This window comes from Chiloscyllium plagiosum, unplaced genomic scaffold (genome assembly GCF_037043375.1).
Source record: "Chiloscyllium plagiosum isolate Xiang-an unplaced genomic scaffold, Cpla_swu_hap1 HiC_scaffold_43, whole genome shotgun sequence".
NCBI lineage: Eukaryota > Metazoa > Chordata > Chondrichthyes > Orectolobiformes > Hemiscylliidae > Chiloscyllium > Chiloscyllium plagiosum.
The window spans coordinates 25,107,660-25,129,839 of NW_028270181.1; the positions used below are offsets into that span (position 1 = coordinate 25,107,660).

The window sequence follows — 22,180 nt, forward strand, 5'->3', positions numbered from 1 at the left end:
CATTACATATGGTCTGATCGGGGGTGATAACGCACGGCTTTCTAGCGTCAAATACTGGATAGTACTCCCGTAAAGCGCCTTAAAAACGCTCATTTTTGTTTACAATTCCTCCGTATTTTTTTTCAGAATTGTTTTTAGGCCGCGCATCTCGGTCACAGACACACGCTGGTTTCAAACAAACAACCTGTTTCCCTTTTCCTCCAGGGGGTTGCATGATCAGAATTTTCCAAGGGATAACACAGTCCCGTGAACACTGCAGAAAGGGTAAGGTTGGGGGGTTTATCTCACGAAGTAGCGACTATCCTTAAACCCTAGGGGTTTGTTTAAAAACCATTGAGTATATGAACGGGGGGTCAAAGGACCAGAAGTGAGACGTGACAATTGTCAAGTTGCGTCTCTCTCCTTCTCTATGCACTTACCTCATTTTGTAGGAAGTCCCGCCCCGATGATCTTGTGACGGAGGAATGCAGGGGGTTACTATCGGACAAACTGGAACTGGGCCGTCAGCCAAGTAGCGAGCTTGTAGGACTCAGGCAGCACAATATGGCTTTTGATTACAAAGATCAAAGTGAACGGGAGGACATTTCGCTCCCGCCTCCCTTCCAGCGTGAGTTGAGCACATTAGAACCAGATGCTGCATATCGGTTGCAATGTAGTGAACAGTTTGGGGATTAGGATTTATTTCTTTAAATTGACGATGTGCGTTTAGCCACATTAATTCACGTTTGATGCATCGAACAGCAGTGCTGAGAAATTTATCTCGTTATTAAACGTTAATTTATATATAAATTGTTTCCCCCGATAGTTTACTTGTTATAATCTACCAAATCGCAGATAACTATTTCCGTCTGTCGTTGGTTGATAATGAGGGCTGAGGTGTTGATTTCTCCAAATAAAACCTCTGAAAATGCGGAATTCTTTAAAAGCGTGCTTGACCCGGATGCAACGTGTAGCAAATTAAAAGTAACGTAAGATGTTTTTAAAAGTCTTTCAAAAATCATAAATCTTGTTTTCATTTTATCCCGGATGTTTGCATAAACTGAATTCGGGAGAGGGGTGGAATGACTTTTAAAAATAATATGGGGATAGGGAGATAAAAACGAAAATGCAGCTTAAATTTTAGCACTCTGAAGAGTGAGCACTAGGACCTGCGGGAGATCCTGGCACAATGACCTACATTTTCCTTGGGTTACTACAGGCCATTGACTCCGATAGTTGAGGTACTGTAACGAGATATTACATACCTGAAAGTTTACTTGCCTTACAGCAAACGTAAGTGACAGAAAGGGGGCAGCAGACATGTGTACATTGTCCCTCTCAAAATATCAAACCCCCATGTTTCTTTATTGGACATAAGCCGCTAATGCTAAAAAAAAATGAATTGAGAAGGGGCGAACATTTCCACAGCCCCCCACCCCTCGTAGGCTCTAGAAATTGCATTGCATTGCGTTGCGCATATATTACAAGTGTAATTGCATGTGTGAGCGTGTTGCAAGCATAACATGCCACCAATGTCGAACCAATCAGAGCTGGAGTGTGGTGGCACCAAAGCTAGCCGGACCAATGAATGCAATGCAGATCTGTCTTCCGAAAAGTAGGAGCCAGCTGCTTTATTGATCATCTGCTTTATTTTTTCCCTCTTCCCTCCCCCTCATCCTCACCAACACTGACACTTTTCACAGGCAACAGTCAGAGAGCATTGCAGTAACACAACGTGGAAGAGGAGGTGGTGGGAAAACAAATCTCGGGATCTGTAGCTTCCTTCCATTTGCAACATGAGCAGCGCTAGCGTTGAGCCTGCGACCTCGCCGGAGTTCGTAGACGACCGGCCGGTGGATGATTCCTTCGACGACACCTACAGGGAGAAGCAAGGAGCCAAGCCGGCTATGAAGATGGTGTGGCGGAACATTATCCTGATGGGGGCTCTGCACTTAGCTGCTATCTACTCCTCCGTTCTGGTGCCTTTCGCGAAACCGCTAACCTGGCTATGGGGTAAGATCACTTACATCTCCAATTAACTTGCATTTTTAAAGGGTGGTTGGTTGAAAAGAAAACTGTATTATCCATTTTTAATCTATTGCAGAATGCAATTTCATTTTTTTTTAAACAAATGCAATTGCATTTTCAACCACTCGGATCAATATTAACTGTTTTGAAAGAAATGCGGAAATAACTTATTGACTGCAGTGGCGTGGAAATTCTCTTTAAAATGAACCTGCTTAAAACAGCTGGATTTAATTGGACCTGTCTTGATCAATGGCGCACGTTTTCAGTATTTTTGCTGCGTATTTTCGAGTCTCTCAACGTGCCTTTTGTTTGCTCTCTCTCTCCTTTTTTAAAGGTGTGGGAATGGGCTGCAGGCTGATTATACAAAATGGCTGTTTGCACCAGATCTTAAATGGCTTTTTTTTTAAACAAATTACTTGTCTGTTTTATTCTTGTGTAGCCGCCTTTTGCTTCTTGCTCAGTGCCCTTGGGGTGACAGCGGGTGCTCACCGACTATGGAGTCACCGGTCTTACACAGCCACCACGCCGCTCAGGGTGTTCCTGGCCGTTGCAAACTCTATGGCTTTCCAGGTAAAGACAAAACTAAGGTGTGGGGGGAGGAAGAGTCCTTTGGTAGTGCGGAAACAAGGGATGGATCAATCTGCAAGTTATCAGGATCCGGGGAGTGGGTAGAATACGCAAATACCCATTTTAAAAAAAAATTGGAAGGAGCAAAACGGGCTGAGCTGGGTCTGCCTCAGTTTATCTCCCCTGTCCTTTTTTTTTTATCTGCAGTACTATCTTTGTGAAATAACCGTTCAGACTGATGAGGGTGTGTACTTATAGATATAATATAGATATTTATGACAAGGTTTGATTTCTAAATTCGTGTCTGCTATTGTAATAGTCATTAACCCCCCCCCCGAAAAAAGTATTAAGTGATAGCTAACTGCCATCTAGTGCATGCATTGCAAGGTACGTTGCTAGATAATACATGTAGATTTTCATTCATTACATTCCATAAATCTCTGAATATTCTGTACAAATACAAACACTAATTTACTATTGCATAGTAGCTGCTTGGTTTCCAAGGAAAGTTCCCCATTGTTTCCAAATCCCTCCATGCTCCTAACCTCTGTATAAATTCCTACAACCTTCTTGGCCCTTAGTGACACTCTAATCCTGACCTTTTACACTCTGCTATATGTGGTCACGCTATGCAGGCCCCAATGCTCTGCAATTACCTCCCCTTGGTTGGAGTTGTTTCTTTTTAAAACACCTCTCTTTCCTGAAGTTTTTGGTCAATAAAATATGTTGCTGGACTTGTCATCCAATGAGTGTTACAATATGCAGTGAGGCCCTTCAGCCCCTAATGTCTGCAGTGGTCGTCCAGGACTTGTCCAACAGTTGGAACTAAGCATTGTATGCTATAGTATTTCAAGTTATCTAACGATATTTTACATGTAGTGATGGTTCCCACCTCTCTCATACTTTTCAGGCAGTAGTTTTTAGATATCCACCACTTACGGTGAAAATATTCTTCCACCTGTTCTTTACTTTAAATCTGTGCCCCCCCTCCCCCTGTTGATCTCTCTATTAAGGGGAAACATTTCTTCTTGTCTATGCCCCACATCACTTTGTACACGGTGTCTTGGGACATTTTTCCTGCCTTTAAAAGGTGCTATATGATTGTTCATGGAGGACAGCGTGCAGTGTTAAGGTGCTTGTCTGCCTTAGCAGCAGTATTGCCATGTGGACACTCCAACCAGCACACTGTTCTCTTAACTGGGCCCAGTATTCTTTGAGTGCAGGTTTTTGTATGATTGGTCCATAGCTGGGTTTCTAAAAATGGATGCTAAATGTTTTTCTAAAACGGTTAAAGGCAATACTAATTTGACATCCTGTGTGGTTATCAGCAGGATATGTATGGACCATCCCATCCATCAGTGTTCTCGAAACGAATCCCTCTGAGACCACTATTTTACATACGGTTGTACGTACTCAGTATATCTCAAGTCGGCAATGAATGCGTAAAGGAATCTACAAATGTTTTCAATCTGGAACAGAACTGTCCCACATTGGAAACATTAACTTGACCAAGTTCTTGACTGACCAACTTGAAATTTGTGCTTCAGGTTCTCAGTAGTGATACAGCTACTAGTAGTACAAACAGTACTAGACCGGTTTCCCTGAAAATATACAAAAGATTGTGTATTGCCTGTACAATATGTACATGTACCATAATGGGACACTACAGATGTCTGGGGTCATATACAAATTACAGGATACCTCTATCTTGGACAATACTCTATATTGTGTGTATAGCAGATTACTAGTTACTATAACCTTGTAATAAAAGGTATTGTGTATGCAATATTCTGCATATTTATGCAAATGTTTTTGTGTATATATTTATCATGTTTATATTTTTATTTTTTTATAAAGCAACGTAATGTCTATGGTGTACAGTTGCATTTACTAGATGGAACCTGCAGGAAGAGTAGTGGATAGGAACACTGGATAAATGTATGCCCTGCTCAGTGTTAACTCCTACTTAAAACTGAGTTTTTGATAAACTAGTGCACTTAGAAAACTAAAGCTGGTATAAAGTGACAGCTCACACAGGTAGTAGTGATGAGAAATGGAATGATTCAGAATTCTCTTGGTTAACATGCAGGTTCAGATGGCAGTTAGGAAGGCAAATGCAATGTTAGCATTCATTTCAAGAGGGCTACAATACAACAGATGTATTGCTGAGGCTTTGGTCAGACTGTATTTGGAATATTGAGAATAGTTTTGGCCCTGATTTTTAAAGTAGGGTGTGCTGGCTTTGGAGGGGTTCAGAAGAGGTTCACAAGAATAATCCTGGGGATGAAGGGCAGGTGGGAATTCTGAGACTGTCCTTGGTGGAGTTTAGAAGGATGGGCAGGTGTTGCATCTCATTAAAAGCTGCAGAATACAGAGGGGCTTGGCGAGAATGAAATGGAGGTGTTTCCACTAGTCGGAGTAACTAGGACCCAAGAGCACAGCCTCAGTGAAGGCACAACTGTAAGGAACTGAGATAAGGAATTCCTTCAGCTAGCGAGTGAGGAATCTGGAACTCGTTGCTGTAGAAAGTTGTGGCAGCCAAGTCAGAATGTATTTAAGACAGAGAGGTTCTTGGTTTTAAGGGATCAAAGAGTACAGGGTCAAGGCAGGAGAATGAATTTGAGAAACAGCATGTTCATAAATGGTAGAGTAGTCTGTATGGTCCAACTGACCTAATTCTGCTTCTATATCTTGTGGCTTATCCAAGGTTAAAGTTGAAGCAGCTTATTGGAACAGACTGTAGTCCACCCCATGGTGTAAATACCCTGCTGGCATTGATCTCTGGAGCAGTATAGAGCCTGATTCTAATCCATGATGGACCTTACAACTGTGCCCTGTCATGTTGTGAGTCATGTAGGTCCATTAATCTGTGTAAATCTTGAATCACTAACAGTAACAAATGTGCTGCTTCAAGAAGTAGTTTCTAGTGAGATGAAGGTTTTATTTAAAACAAAATCCCTATTCATATCCACTGGCCACAAAATTTAAACAGGGCATTCCAAATTTAAATAAGACAACAGAAGTGCCGATACTGAAAATTTGAAACAAAAACAGAAATTTGTTAATTTTTAGCAGGTTTGGTAGCATCTTAAGTCAGTTCAGAAGGAGGGTCACTGGACTCTCAACATTAACTCTGCTCTTCTCTCTTTACAGGTGCTGCTTTACCAGCTGAGTTTCTCAAGCAATTTCTGTTTTTCATACCAGAAAAATAAATGTGAATGGAGCTGGTCTGTGCGCAGAGCGCTAGTTTGACCCCCTCATCTATACCTTTCCCCGATGTGCTTCAGCAACCTCAATGTCCCCTACCCCACCAGAGTCAGTTGAATTAGCCTGCAGGTTTCTAAAAGTCTTGGAGGTCAAATTAAATCAGTGTGGACTTTGAGCAAGGTTGGAGACTGCTCAAGGTCTGAGTTAGGCCTGTCCTGCTGGCTGCCTTGGTTTATGTTCAGTTTCTGGCTTTGAAAGACTGCATTTAGAGACAATCTGCACTTTTATCCCACCAATTAATGTACTGTATTTATAGCAAGGCTGAGATCAACAAGGTTTTAACCAGAATGGTTATGGGGAAAAGGCTGGGAAGTGGAGTTAAGGACTATCACGTCATTGGTGCAGCCGACGTGATAGGCTGAATGGCCTACTTCACTTGCATCTTATGGTCTTTTATACCAAGTTATCCCCTTCAGCTTCTAGGGGTCAGGAAGAAAGATGTACAGGATGTAGGAATGGTGGGTGGTGTAGTAGGAATAGGGAGGGGTGGGGGTAGGAGACTGACCAACTCCAGAGGTTGCAATTACTGACCCTTTGTAACTTTGCCTCTTCCTTCTAGAATCATATTTATGAATGGGCTCGGGACCATCGAGTACATCACAAATTCTCAGAAACAGACGCTGACCCTCACAACGCCACGCGTGGCTTTTTCTTCTCGCATGTCGGCTGGCTGATGGTCCGGAAGCATCCAGATGTGATTGAAAAGGGAAGCAAGCTGGACCTCAGTGACTTGAAGGCAGACCCCGTTGTCATGTTTCAGAAAAAGTTAGTACTTTTGACTGTAGGCACTTTGGGATACATTGGGTTCAAGCCCAGCTCAGGACGAGGGTGCAAATCACTTGTTCAGTCTGCTGGACTACTCCAGGCAAAAAATTTGGTCAGATTCAGCCAGGTCCCAAATGAGCGCCAGCCTACATTGCTGTTTACCTCAGCTAGGAGCATTCAAAGTATGGTGATTATGGAACCAGCAATTAAATCCTGTTGACTCAAAAGAAGCATAGTGTGGTTAAACACTAGTTGGAGTCCCATCTTTCTCAAGATTAAGTTGAAGGGCTGAATATCCATCAACTTTGACAAAGACCAGTTAACTGACTTATGTTGAGTCAGCATAAGGGTGTTGTGGATTAACCCGCAGCAGGTGGATTGCAGCAGTTCAAGAAGACAGCTCACCACCACCACCACCATTTCTAGGGCAACTAGGGATAAATGCTGGGTCGGCCAGAGACATCCACAAATGAATTTAAAGAAGGTGACCTTAGCCAAGGAATTGGTTCACCTCCACATCCCAACAGGAGAGAGGATGTTCCTAATAGTGATTACTGTCCAGTTGATTGCTATTGGAAGGAAATGTGTGTAACTGAATCATAAATACTTGCCATAGAACCATACAAATGATATAGCAAAGTTGGTGCAGTTGGAATTGATACAATATTTAAAATGTGACTTCGGAGTCTGCAAGTGTATACCCTCTGATTGATCCCGGCTTCAATCTGGTTTGCCTCATGATTATCTCTCCGTTCTAGGGAGTGAGGAATCTTCTAACGAAAATGGCTTTGTGTGATTGTAGTATTACAGTCAAGGTTGTAGTCTCTGGGTGAAATGTCCACACTTTGATAGTTTATGGGATTGTGCCAGTAATAATGCCTCCTGTCTTAGTCATGTCAGAGGAGACAACTTTATTGCATTAAACTGGATTTAAACTCCAACCATCAACATGGAAGAGAATTCTTATATCAATAGTACATCTGTCGGGAATAATCCCTTGTCCTGAAGATGGGCATTGCACCTCTCTGTGGCTTGTAGAGTGGTCCCTCCTTCAGATTTGGCACCGTTCAGTGCATAGTATCTACACCCAAGTGGTGCTCTGCTGTCAAAAGGTACATTAAGCTGATTAAGTCAAGGGGTTCAAAGTAGCACATCCAGTGCTGCAGAGTTGCCCCTGATTATTCCTGTGCTGTGCCTGGCTGCTTTACTATTTTTAAGTGGAAGAGAAGAAACATTAACCATCTGCTGAAAATGTGGTGCACTGGAGTTAAAATTGAGGTGTTGGAATGACTGCCATTTTCTTTACTCTGACCTATTTCCCAGCAGTCTTTGTCCCAAGGTGGTCCAGGTGTTCAACTTGAGCCACAGATTATTTTCATCTCCTGGAGTCGATAAATCATGCTCCTCATTTTAGAAATTAGCACAGGCTGTGCTTCACTTTTGTCACTGTGTGCCTCCATTAAACTTAGTGGGGGTGAGGAGATGAAGAGCGAAAAGTGTTTTTTTTTTTAAAATGCTTCCGTTGAGAGCGTAGGTTTGCCTCTGGGTTTCGTGCTGCTAACTCAGGCAGCTGCTCCCCTGCATGTATGTCAACCAGTCTAGGTCACATGTAGGCTGTTACCCAGGGTTTGGTCACTTAGTTATTCCCAGCCACTCTAGTGCATGTGTAAAGGAGGCTGGTAATTCCCTGCCCTGCTCTCTGTTTTACACTGCCTTGTCACCCAGGGGACTAGATTAGGTTAGGATATCTGGTCAGCATGGACAAGTTGGACCCACTGGTCTGTTTCGATGCTGTACATCTCTATGCTTCCACTGTCCTGTCGGGTTTCCCTGAGCAAGCTCATTACCTTGGATTTGCGTGGATTCTTGGGCTTCCCTTCTCATTTTCAACTAGATCCCAACTAGACAGCAAAATGTTAGCAATCAGATAATCTGCTTTGAGCAGTTAATCCAGAGATTAAGTATTAACCCTGAGAACAATTGCTTTTCTTTGAAATAATGCCCAGGGAATGTTTGATGTTTGCCTTCATGCAGACAGGATCTCTGTTTAGTGTTTTGTCTTGTCCTATCAACACCTATAACAGTGCAGCATTCCTTTAGGTGTCCAGTTATAGTGGGACTTGAACCTACCTATCTGATTCAAGGGTAAGAGCGTTACCCACTGAATCACTAGAACATCTAGGATAAAGTTAGTCTGTGATTAGGGAGGGGTGATAGGACACCTCTGGGTTTCCCACAGTTTGCTCAGATGGGAGGAACTGGCAATTATGAAGGTATGGGAAAGGGTAAATCAAAGACTATTGCGAGTTGGTGAGGTTTTGGAAAACAGAACAGGGAAACTTCTGAACACAGTTGATGTCCAGTAGAATCCAATTTCAGGGTTAATGCTTGAGGCAGGAATTGTCAATGTTCAAGACTAAATTATGTAATTAACATGAAGGGATTTGGAAACAGCGTGGGAAAATATGATTGGGGTTGTTTACCCATGTAAGGAGTGAATGCTGCCATTTGTGGGCGGAATGGCCTTTCCTTGTGCTCCACGATCTGTGATTTGGCTGAATGGGCAGGGGTCAACTCTCACTATGGAGAAGTCTGGTCATACCCCACAGCTATGGCACTGCCAGCTGATAGTTGACTTAGATCTATTAACCTACTTTACCCTTTCTTTGTAACCAGTGACCCTTCCCCTTTTCTTTCAGATATTATAAGCCCTCCGTGGTGCTAATGTGTTTCTTCATTCCCACGGTGGTTCCCTGGTATTTCTGGGGTGAGTCTCTCTGCAACGCGTACTTCATCGCTGCCATCCTGCGGTACACATTGGTATTAAATGCCACCTGGTTGGTGAACAGCGCAGCCCACATGTTCGGGAACCGGCCCTATGACCGATGGATCAACCCCCGCGAGAATAGATTTGTCGCATTCGGCGCGATCGGTGAGCATCTTGATTTTAAGCCTGGCATTGTGTTGACTTTTTTTTGGAGGTAACTCATTGTATTCAGTCAGCTGTGGCTTGGTTGGTGCCACCTATCTTCCCAAATTTGGAGGCTGAGCCAGAGTCCTGCTTCAGAGACTTGGGCACAACCATCTAGGCCAGCCCTTCAGTGAAGTACAGAGGGCATGCCACTGTTGAAGGTGCCAGCTGTTGAATGAGATATTAAACTGAGGCCCTGCCTACCCTTTCAGCTGGATACTTAAAATCCCATGGTACTGTTTGATAAAGAGTAGGAATGGTTGTTTTTAATGATCTAGTTCAGCTTGATCAAGATCTTGATGGGGTGGTAGTGGCAATGTCACTGGACTAGTAATTGAGGCCCAGGCAAATGCCCTGGACTTGTCAGTTCAAATCTCACTGTGAAAGCTAGCGGAATTTCAATTCCACTTATAAAAGCCAGTGGTGGTAATGACCACCATGAAACATGCTCGATTATTGCTACTGGTTCATTCCTTTCCTTTCAGGAACTAAATCATCTCCCAGCCTCATCTCTGTTTCGGGCACAAGCCCTTCATCATCGTTTTTTTTTTCCCTGCTCCTCGAATGCTACTGGACCCTTGTTTTTCCAGCATCACTCTTGACTCTAATCTCCAGCATCTGCAGTACTCCCTTTTCACCTAAACAGTCTGCCGGTCTGACTTGTATGTGACTCCCAGATCCACAGCAATATGATTGACTCTTGCCTTCTGAAACGCCTAGCAAGCTGCACAGATCAAGGGCATTGAAGGGTGAGCAACAAATGTCCTTGCCAGGGATGCCCCACATCCCAGCTCGTGCTTATCCCTTGCTGGCATCATATGATAGACAACCTTGATATTATTCGCCATGGGAACTTGGTGTGTGTAAATTGCCTACAGTGATCATGTTTCAAAAGACTCTTCATCGTAAGATGCTTTGGGATGTTAGATGGTTGTGAGAGGTGCTTTTAAAACTGCAAGTCCATCTTCTGTTTCTGTGATATATATATCTCCTTTCTGAAAATGCAATGTCAAAGTTTCCAGGTGAAGAGATGGATTCAGCGCTTTGCAAATGCATTCTGCTTTCGTTCAGCCATCCCATTTCCAACAATGCCCTCTCGTTGCCAGTCCACCAAACACCTATTCTTGTGACATCCTTAACACTTAGTAAAAATCCCAAAACACCCCTCAATATTGTTATCTAATCTGACAACATATGAGCAATCTATGGGGAGAAGATAGTCACAAAGAGTTAAGTCTTTGAATGTCGCAAAGTGGAAGGAATTTCACAACTTGGTGCCCAGGCAGCTGAAGGCACAACTGCCAGTTGTTGGACAAAGAAAATGTGGCATGAGCAAGAGACCAGAATTGGAAGGATCCAGAGATTTGAATGTGGAAGAGATTAGAGGGGCAAATGAAGTCTTGGAGAGAATGAGTACTTTAAAACATAAATGTTGTAGATGTAGGAGTCATTGTAGGTCAGTGAGCATAGGGATGATGGACTTATGCAAGTTATTATGGTTAACAATTTGAAATGGGGTTACACAGTGGAAAGCATCGCAACAGCAAGCCAATTGCACATTGATTGCGACAGGCTGACTGCCTGTTCCTCGGCCTCTGCAGTGTTAGAATGGTTTGTCAACAATCTAGAGAGAGAGAAGCAGCAGATTCTGCTCTTGTCCTTCTCTCTCAATGTGGTCAAGTTCAAAAGTTCAGCATTAATCAGATGCGGAAAAAGCTGTGACTGTTGAAATTTGGTAAAAATGAGAATGCAGAACCTTTTTAGCAGCCCCTGTAGAGAGGGAGGCGTGAGCTGATCTTTCTAATCTAACCAGAGTCTTTAACCCAAAATTAATTTTCTCTCTCCGACCTGCTGTGGATTTCCAGAATTTTGTTTATTTTGGATCTGGGATGCTAGTGAATGCTTACCTTATCTGAGACTGTTTTAATCTTGCTGTCATCTCCTTTGAAATGGGGGTGGGGGAAAATCTACTCAAAATTTAGGGAGAACCATTTTGTTTGGCCTCCATTCTGTGAACTTTCCTCAGGGAATTGCGACAGTTGAAGAAGAAAGTATTAGAGTAAATATTCCCTTAGTCCCTGAAGTAACCCAGCAAATTTCCAGCACATTAAATGTTCTTGCATCTTGACTTTTCTTTTCCCCTGACTTTTTGGCTTTTTTTTTTACTTGAATGAACAAATATTTCTCTCACCTACCTAACCTCCAGCTGTTGGCCCTAACCATGGGGGTCAAGCTTTTTTTTTGTTTGAAACAAATACAAAGTGTTCAGCAAAGTTAGGTCTTGCAGCATTTGTGGAGAGAGAAATAGTAAACATTTCAAGTCTGATATTTCAGGATTTTGCTTTTTATGTGAAATGTGATTATATTTGATTAGGGTTTCCTCTATAATTGGTTGTTGCAACCTATGGGCTATGGTTGCCCCTCCTGGGGGCGGCATGGTGGATCAGTGGTTAGCACTGCTGCCTCGCAGTGACAGGGACCTGGGTTCAATTCCTGCCTCAGGCAGCTGTCTGTGTGGAGTTTGCACATTCTCCCCATGTCTGCGTAGATTTCCTCTGGGTGCTCAGGTTTCCTTCCACAATCCAAAAATGTGCAGGTTAGGTGAATTGACTATGCTAAATTGCCCATAGTGTTAGGTGCAGGGGTAAATGTAAGGGAATTGGTCTGGGTGGGTTGCTCTTCGGAGGGTCGGTGTGGACTTGGGCTGAAGGCCCTGTTTCCACGCTGTAGGGATTCTAAGAATCCCCATCTCATTAAAAGATAATTTGCATGTATATCACACCCTTAATCTACAATGCCCAAAGGTGGTTCACAGGACAGTAATTTCTGTTGAGATAGTGGGCCAGGAAATCAAAAGTAATGGCTGTCAGTCTTAAAAAGATTTTTTGAGAGGCAGAGATGGGGTAATTGGAGCAAATTCAGAACCTGGGGCTGAGTTGACCAATGGGACATATGACAGTGGTTAGACATTAAAGCTGGAAGTGCAGAAGAGACCTGAATTGTAACATTATGGGACTCGGTTAATTTTCAAGTAAACATTAAATGTCAACAGTCATTGGCCTTGTTGGTAGGGAACATAATCCTTAATAGCCCAATTAAAATATTTGAATTAGGAAATTATTAACTATGGGCCCATTGACCATGAATTTGAAATGAATTGTGGCTCAAGGTTAGGCCAGCACTTAGTCATTTCACTTTGTTTACTCTTCAGTTAGCTGAATCTCATTTTACTATTGTGGGGTGCCAGGCTTTGTTTGCTGACATAACTGACAGGATTTTACACTGTATGAGCAATGAGGAAGATGTTGCCTGAATCTGTACAAAATGGAATTCCCTAACGAGCTCCAATACTCGTGCTATGGAGTAGCTCCTGGCAACCTTGCCAAGCTAGTGTCTGTGCTCATGTTTTCTGGGATCCTGGGGGTCACCCAGCCAAATACTTCTCCATTTGAGAGCATCAGGTTGGCAACTTGACCAGAGTTCTGAGTATGAGGACCTATTTCATTTAAAGTGTTCATTGGCCATTCAATGTATGTTGGTTAAGTTTAAGTTTGCTAGTCACTATCTTCAATTGATTTTTTTTTTTCCCTCTTATGGAAGGAACTTGTACATAAATCAAAGTCTGTCCTCCTAGTTCAGACCAACTTGTCCAGATATCCTAAACTAATCTAGTCCTACTTGCCAGCACTTGGCCCATATCCCTCTAAACCCTTCCTATTCATATACCCATCCAGGTGCCTTTTCAATGTTGTAATTGTACCAACCTCTACCACTTCCTCTGGCAGCTCATTCCATACTCACACCACTCAGTGCGTAAAAAAGTTGCCCCTGAGGTCACTTCTTAAATCTTTCTCCCCTAGCTTAAACCTATGCCTTCTAGTTTTGGACTCCCCTACCCCAGGTAAAAGACCTTGTGTATTTAACTTATTCATGCCCCTCATGATTTTATAAACTTCTATAAGGTCACCCCTCAGCTTCCAATGCTCCAAGGAAAACAGCCCCAGCCCATACACCCTCTCCCTAGACCTCAAAGACCTCCAACACTGGCAACATCCTTGTAAATCTTTGAACCCTTTAAAGTTTCACAACATTCTTCCGATAGGAGGGAGACCATAATTGCATACTGTTCAGTCCACTTTTGGAATAATGTCCTGTACAGCTGCAACATGACCTCCCAACTCCTATGCTCAATGCTCCAACCAATAAAAGAAAGCATACCAAACGCTGCCACTTCCAAGGAACTATAAATGTGTACTCCAAGGTCTCTGTTTAGCAACACTCCACGAACCTTTCCATTCAGTATGTAAGTCCTTCTCTGATTTGTCTTTCCAAAATGTAGCACCTCTCAATCGGCTAAATTAAACTCCATCTGCCGCTCCTCAACCCACTGACCCATCTGATCAAGATCCTGTTGTCCTCTGTGATAACGTCCTTTGCTGCCCACTACACCTTCAACTTAGGCTTTATGTGCAAACTTACTAACTCTACCCCCTATATTCACATCCAAATTATTTATATAAATGATGAAAAGCAATGGACCCAGCACCAATCCTTGTGGCACACCACTGGTCACAGGCCTCCAGTCTGAAAAGCAACCTTCCACCTTCCAGCCAGTTCTATATCCAAATGGCTAGTTTTCCCTGTATTCCATGTGATCGAATCTTGCTCACCAGTCTACCATGAAGAACCTTGTCAAACACCTTACTGAAGTCCATGTAGATCATGTCCACCACTCTGCCCTCATCAATCTGCTTTACTTCAAAAAATTCATTCAAGTTCGTGAGATGGGATTTCCCCCACACGAAGCCATGTTAATTATCCTTAATCAGTTCTTACCTTTCCAGATACATGTAAATTCTGTTTCTCAACACAGTCCACCACTGATGTCAGGCTCACTAGTCTGTAGTTCTCTGGCTTTTCCTTACCACCTTTCTTAAATAGTGGCACCACTTTAACAAACCTTAAGTGTTCCAGCACCTCACCTGTGACAATCGATCTGCGTATCTCAGCAAAGGGCCCAGCAATCACTTCCCTAGCTTCCCACAGAGTTCAAGGGTACACATGATCAGGTCTTGGGGATCTATCCACCTTCATGCGTTTTAAGACATCCAGTACCACTTCTGTAATATGAACACTTCAAGTTGTCACAAATCTAATTCCCCACATTCTACCTTCCATGTCCTTCTCCACAGTCAGCACTGATGCAAAATACTTGTTTAGCATCTTCCCTCACCTCCTGAGGTTCCACGCATAGGCTACCTTGCTGACTTTTTTGAGGGGCCCTATTCTCTCCCAGGTTACCCTTTTGTCCTTCATGTATTTATAAAATCCCTTTGGATTCTCCTTAACCCTTTTTGCCCTGCTGATTTCCCTTTTAAGTATACTCTTAAGGATTCACTCAATCTCTGCTGATTATACCTGACATGCTTTCCCCCCCCCTTTTTTCTTGACCAAAATCTCAATTTCTCTAGTCATTCAGCATTTGCTACAACCACCAGCCTTTCCTTTCACCCTAACAGGAACATACTGTCTCTGGACTCTCGTTATCTCATTTTTGAAGACCTCCCATTTTCCAGCAGTCCCTTTACCTGTGAATATCTGCCCCCAAACAGCTTTCTGAAGTTCTTGCCTCATACTGTCAAAATTAGCTTTCCTCCAACTTAAACCTCAACTTTTATATCTGGTTGATCCTTTTTTTTTTTTTAAGATTACTTAGTGTGGAAACAGGCCCTTCGGCCCAACAAGTCCACACCGACCCGCCGAAGCGCAACCCACCCATTCCCCTACATTTACCCCTTTTACCTAACACTACGGGCAATTTAGCATGGCCAGTTCACCTGACCTGCACATCTTTAGGACTGTGGGAGGAAACCGGAGCACCCGGAGGAAACCCACGCAGACACGGGAGAATGTGCAAACTCCACACAGTCAGTCGCCTGAGTTGAATTGAACCTGGGTCTCTGGCGCTGTGAGGCAGCAGTGCTAACTACCGTGCCGCCCACATATCTATCACTATATTTTACATATAATAGAATTATGGTCGCTGGCCCCAAAGTGCTCCCCCACTGACACCTTCGTCACCTGCCCTGCCTTATTTCCCAAGAGTAGGTCAGGTTTTGCACCTTCTCTAGTAAGAACATCCACATACTGAATCAGAATTTTCTTGTGCACGCTTAACAAATTCCTCTCTATCTAAACCCTTAACACTACGGCAGTCCCAGTCTGTTTGGAAAGTTAAAACTCCCAACCATAACCACTGTTATTTTTACAGGTAACTGAGATCTCCTCACAGATGTGTCTTAATTTTCCTGCTGACTATTGGGGGCTCTGTAATACAATTTCAATAAGATGATCATCCAGTTCTATTTCTTGATTTCACCCAAATGTATTCCCAGGAAGATCCTCCCTAAGTAGCGTCGTAATGTTAGTCCTTGTCAAAGACACGAGTCGCCCCCTCTCTTGCTTTTCTCCGCCCCCCCCCCCCCCCCCCAATCTTTGCTATAGCCTTTGTATCCTGGAACATTAAGCTCTAGCCCTGTCCATCCCTGAGCAACATTTCTGTAATTGCCATGATATCCCAGTCCCATGTTCCTAACCATGCCCTGAGTTCATCTGCCTTCCCTGTTAGGCCTCTTTCATTGAAATAAATGTAGTTTAATTTCAGTCCTCGTTCTTTGCTTTGTTCCTGCCTGCCCTGACTATTTGACATGCTCCTTTTCCCAACTGTATCAACCTCAGACTGATCTCTTTCCTCACTATCTCCCAGGGTCCCAAGCCAAACCAAATTCTCCTGAGCAGCTTTTTTTTCTGCCAGTATATTAGTCCATTTCTAATTCAGATGTGATCTGTCCTTCTTATACAAGTCACTTTTAACCCAGAAGAGAATACAATTATCCAAAAACATGAATCCTTTGCCCCTGCACTAGCTCCTCAGCCTAGCGCTCCATCTATCTTCCTATTCCCACCCTCACTATCTCGTAGCACTGGGAGTAATCCAGATATTACTACCCCTAAGGACCTCATTTTTATATTCTTGCCTAACTTTCTATATTCTCCCTTCAGAATCTCCTCCTTTTCCCTTCCTTTGTCGTTCGTTCCAGTGTGTACAATGACAACCTGTTGGTCCATCTCCCCTTTGAGAACATTCTGCACTTTCTCAGATATCCTTGATCCAGGTATCATGGAGACAACACACTGTTCTAATTTCTCTCTGGCCACAGAAAGATCTGTCTGAGCCTCTGACTAGACCGTCCACTATCGCAATCAAGCGCTTAGAATCTGACGTACCCCTTGTTACATTAGAGCCAGTCTTGGTACAGGAAACTTGGCTGTTCTCCTGAGAGACCATCACCCCCTACATTTTCCAAAACAGCATACTTGTTTGAGATGGGGACAGCCACAGGAGATGCCTGCAATACCTGTCTCCCTCTCCTACCTTTCCTGGCAGTAACCATCTACCTGTATCTGTGGGTTTTTCTCCCTTTAACTGCCATTCATCTCACCCCCTAGCTCCTATTAATTCCTCACTGCCTCTAACTGCTGTTCCAACCCATCCATGTGATCTGATAGGATTCGCAACCAAAGACACTTCCTGTAGACATAATCATCAGTATCATGGAAACTTTCCCTAATCTCCCACATCTAATGGGAAGAGCACATCGCTGTACTGAAGGCCACCTTTGCACCTTAACAATCTACAGAAAATAAGTCTTACTGTTCTAACCGTACTTAGTTTGAAATTTTTAAAACTTGAGACTGATCTCCCTAAAACACAATCAAAAAAATCACCCACTCTACTCACTATTATAGATTTACCGCAAGATGATGCTAAAACTATGCACCTAGCTGCTCCCATGTTGTGAGCTCTCCACAGGTTCCTTTGAAGGTTAGCTGTGAATTTTGATAATTTTTCTTAGACGCAGTCTGTCCAGACAAGTCCACACCGATCCTCCGAACAGTAACCCACCCAGACCCATTTCCCTCTGATTAATGCACCTATGGGACAATTTAACATGATCAATTCAACTACCCTGTACACCTTTTGGATTGTGGGAGGAAACCTGAGCACCCAGGGAAAATCCATGCAGACACTGGGAGAATGTGCAAACTCTACAGTCACCTGAAATGGGAATCAAACCCACTCCCTGGCACTGTGAGGCAGCAGTGCTAACCCCGAACAACCATGCTGCCCGTTTTCCTGTACTGCATCTTGGATTACCCAGAATCTTTTAGGTTTGGTTTTTACACCATATGGTACTGAGGGAGACCTAACCTGTCTGAGGTGCCATCTTTCAGTTGAACTGTTAAACTCGACCCCTCGAGTGGATATGGAAGATTCAATGGTGTAATGAAGGCAAGGGAGGTTGTCCAAATGTCCTGACCCCTCAAAAGACACCATCATTAAAGCAGGTTATCTGACAGACTACAATGTGATAACAGCCATCTTTTCTACATTATAACAGACTGGAATTCACAAAAGGTAGTAACTGTGTAGCATTTTGAGATGTCATGAGGATGTAAATAGCGCAATAGAAATCTAAGTTTGTTCTTTTCTAAAATCTTACATCAGTTAAGCCAGTGGATTAGTGAATAAATGGCACAGATGTGACCCAGCCAGGAACGCATAGGCCAGAACTGGGGAGGAGATTTCAAAGGGTTAGAGGGACTGTAAGAGGTTAGAGATATGATAAAGTAAGACCATCCTTGTAATCGAGGAGAAATTTAAAATGAAGCACTTGCCAGTGTCGGCCACTGAGTACAGGACTGAGTGAAAGAGGATTGGAACAAATCAGGATGTGGCACCACAGGATCAGATGAAGTCAAGTTAGAGTGGAAGATTGAAGTGATGACTGTGTGTGCTAGAGTAATCAGGTAACCAGGCTAATTCAGAGATCTTTATGAGCAGCTGTTTTATGTCCTTTTTAATATTTTCATAAGTCCTGTAATTCATTTGTATCTTTTTTTTTACCCCTGTGTTTTACCACAGGTGAAGGGTTCCACAACTACCATCACACGTTCCCGTATGACTATTCAACCAGTGAGTATGGTTGGCGAGGGAATATCACCACCTGCTTCATCGATGCAGTGTGTTGGCTTGGACTGGCCAGTAACTGTAAGAGGGTGTCGAAGGAGGCCATCTTGGCTCGCAGGAGGAGAACTGGCGACGGTAGCATCAGGAGTGGCTGATCGTGTTCGAGTGAGCAGACTGTTGAGTCACTGATGCCCCCTCCCCCCAATGCCAAAGACGCCAGCAGTCATGAAGGTGGTTGTCAGCGGCTAAATTACTTTGTTTTAAGGTGGAATCTCTTTTGCTCTACTCCCTTCATAATCAATCTTGGTTCTGTGTCCCAGTTAAAATAATAGAAGACTGAGGATAGCAGAACAAGCTTTTCAGTTATAGTGCTAGTGTTTCATTGTTGACAGTAGACATTGTTCACTCTGCATTTGGATTTAGCACCTTTGCTGAATGGTATTCTTTGGGGCCATGTGACATAAACCCTCCTTTTTTTTGTTTTTTAACCAGTGTTAGTGTTAGGAGTCCATGGAGGATGCACTTGTTCCCAAGTCCCACTCCTCCCATACATTTCTTCACACAGGTAAAATTCCACCTTAAAACAATTCCAACTTAACTATCGCCTCAGCCACATGGAAGAGAAATACAACATAAGCTGTCTTGGCAGAGGGAAGTGCTTTTGCAGATATTTAGCACTTAATCCCGCACCTGATATGCAGAAATGATTTAGATAACGATGGTGTGGCCACTCAAATTCCTGGCTATTTGGTGAAATTTTTTTTTTCTTTTTTTGTTTGGAAGAAAGGGTCAGTTGATGCCTCGTCGTGCACCCCTGCCTGTGTCTCATTTCAAATACAAGGTTGGCCACAATAGTTGCACAGTATACTGTACACCCATTGCCTTCACTACACTAATAAGCTGATGGATTTTAGGTTTGCCACTATAAACCATGTGTCCTGAGAAACCAGCCTTTTTAGTGCCAGCAGCCAGGGGCAGCCCCACGCGCTCTACTCTTCCACAAATAAACCACAGCCTCTATCCATTCCAAATGCTGACCAGTAACATTCTATTTTCTTCTGCCCAACTAGGCGGGGGGGGGGGAGAAAGAGGGAAAAGCAAAGGCCCAGAGATTAATTCTGTACATAATTGGTTTAACATTATTATTATTATTGTGTCCCCCATCCTATCCTCTCTTCTCCCCTGTAATCTCTCGCTAACACCACAATCTCTTTAAAACAGCTGAACATTGGAGCTTCCTTTTTTTATCTTTGTGAAAGGGGGTGAGGAGGTGAGTGGTGGCATTAACCATTGGCACACATTGTGCCTCTTCAGACTCTTTATTGACTGACATTACATTTTAAAAAAACTCAACATTAGTAATCACGTGAATAAACCTGCACCAAACAAGATCCTTGTTTCTAATATTTCAACAGTTCTATCATTTCTACTGGGTTGCTTATGGAATTTTTCTGGAATTGGCGTTTTGATGGTTGGGACTGTCCCATGTGGAGCTTGTGTTGAGACTTTTTGAAAATTTTCAATCTTATCGTTTGTTTGGTGTACGGTGTGATCATTGTTGTATTGTTGTGTGACTAAATGTTTGTCGTGCTTCAATCATGCAAATTTCATAGTAATATAATTAAAACATTATAACAGAAAATTGTATTAAATTGTTGCCATCAAGACTATCCTGTACATCAAGAACTGGTTCACCTTGTCCAGAAACAACAAAACAAAACTCAAAACTTCTAAACTGAGACTCCAGGAACAAAACTAAATTAGTTCATGCTACTTGTCCAAATCAACCCTTGTTTTACCCCACCACCAGCTTCCTTGCCCCAACCCACTTAAATACCTCTCTGCACTCTGGTGAACTCGAGTTGGTTAAAAAAGACCATATCTCTTGAACAGGATAGCGATCTCAAATGAGCAGTTAATGCCAGCATTTAATTGGTGGCAAGTTTCACCTTCAGAACCTGCTGGGATCTTTTTCATTACCCCTCCCATGAGGAAAGAGCTATAACCTTCAGCCTCTATTCCCACTCCCACTATTATACAGCCTTTTGAAAACAACCTTGGTTCAAATTCTCACTCCTTCAGGCTCTGATAATTGTGTACAGTTATCAATGTTGTAAAGAAGTAGTGACTTGAGGCCTATCAACCCTGTACAGGAATAGCTAAAGCCAATATGGCTTCACTGATGTTAGACTTCAAATTTAGTGAGGGGAGGTCGGAAGTGAAAGATTCCAGTAGATTATGCAATGCTTAAAATATGCACCACTACGTTGTCACCTGTTTCTTGTTTCGAGCAATGTTTTAGCCTCCCTCCCTTTTCCCCCACACACTCTCTCTCACACCCCCCACGTTTGTCTGTCTCTCACACTCTCCCTCTTTTTCTCTCACTCCTCCTCCAACTCTCAATAGAACAACTCATGTTGGATACAAGTTGCAGGTTCCTCTATGCTAACTGCAGAGTGCAACCGTTTTAGTTGCAAAGGGAATTATCCCCTCTATGTGGAAGTCTTGCACTGTAATCTTGGGGAAATGCTGTTTACTAACTGATCTGAAACTGGTTAGCTGTGCTCTTGTACACCGATCCTTGGTGCATCTATAGTATTGTCCCTTGCCAATTTTAACAGGCTAAAAATAGTTAATGTTGTTTTCCCCTGTCCTCCTCTCACTGCTAATGTCTAGATTAGGTTGGTTGGATGCAGAGAAAAGGTGTGGCATTAGTCCATGAATAAACTGTGGTCTGTTAGCGCATTGCCTTCACTCCCAGTTCCTGAACAATGCAGCAAATGGTGTTTAATCTGTCCTGTATGCAGGATGGGGGGTTTGAAGGTACCTTTCCACTTGAGTGAAACAAACTAGGATCATTTCACTGGACTTAGTTCTCGTGGTAAGGTGCTTGTTGTCAGGCACTCCTGTGGGCTTTGTTCACATGAACGTTTTTATTCTTTCTCTTATAAATCCCAAGATCTTGTAATTCAGTAAGGAAGCAGCAAATTTTGATGACTTGAAGTAAATTGTGTGATTAGGATGTTTTTAAAACTGCTGTGCCTTTTAGTGTCATCTGTCACAGAGATGCAATCAGTCTTATTGTCACACATTCACTTTAGTTTCAAATGTTGCCACTCTTCACTACTTCAGTCTTTCTTGCAGTACAGGTCACAGACTAACCTGAATGCTTTAGGAAGGAGTTGCTTAAGAATTCCATTGATTCTTGGTGCTTAATGTGACTTGAACACTAGAAATTCCAGCAAGTAGTAGGAATTTTTTTTGAATAGTTTGAAAAGCAGTGTGGCAAATCCTTTCAGCTACTAGGCAAAAATTGCTGTTTTGAGAACTGTTTGCCTTTCAGGGCTAGCTTCTAGGCTACCTTATGGGTGGTAGAGTTGCCCCAGGGTAAGAGATGTGCCACCTGAACTCTTTCAGATGGTAGACCAAATCAAGGTGATTCGGCAGGTTTACTAGTGTGTGTGAAGGGGCTTGGGAGTGTCTGCATTTCCCTCGGTGAGAGCTGCTGGTGCTCAGTTAGGCCAATTCAACCAAGTGGGGGTGAAGAAGCCAATCTTACCCTTGTGGAACAG

At 43.0% G+C, this 22,180-nt stretch overlaps 1 protein-coding gene across 1 annotated transcript; it reads left to right on the plus strand.

Annotated features, from left to right (window-relative positions):
- Positions 1–1,596: 1,596 nt before the first annotated feature.
- LOC122547368 (acyl-CoA desaturase-like) lies at positions 1,597–20,361 on the plus strand. Its single transcript, XM_087982428.1, has 5 exons — positions 1,597–1,992; positions 2,447–2,577; positions 6,401–6,606; positions 9,306–9,538; positions 18,564–20,361. The coding sequence occupies exons 1-5, from the start codon at positions 1,776–1,778 to the stop codon at positions 18,761–18,763; spliced, it is 987 nt and encodes a 328-aa protein (XP_087838554.1). The 5' UTR covers positions 1,597–1,775; the 3' UTR covers positions 18,764–20,361.
- The last annotated feature ends 1,819 nt before the right edge of the window (positions 20,362–22,180 follow it).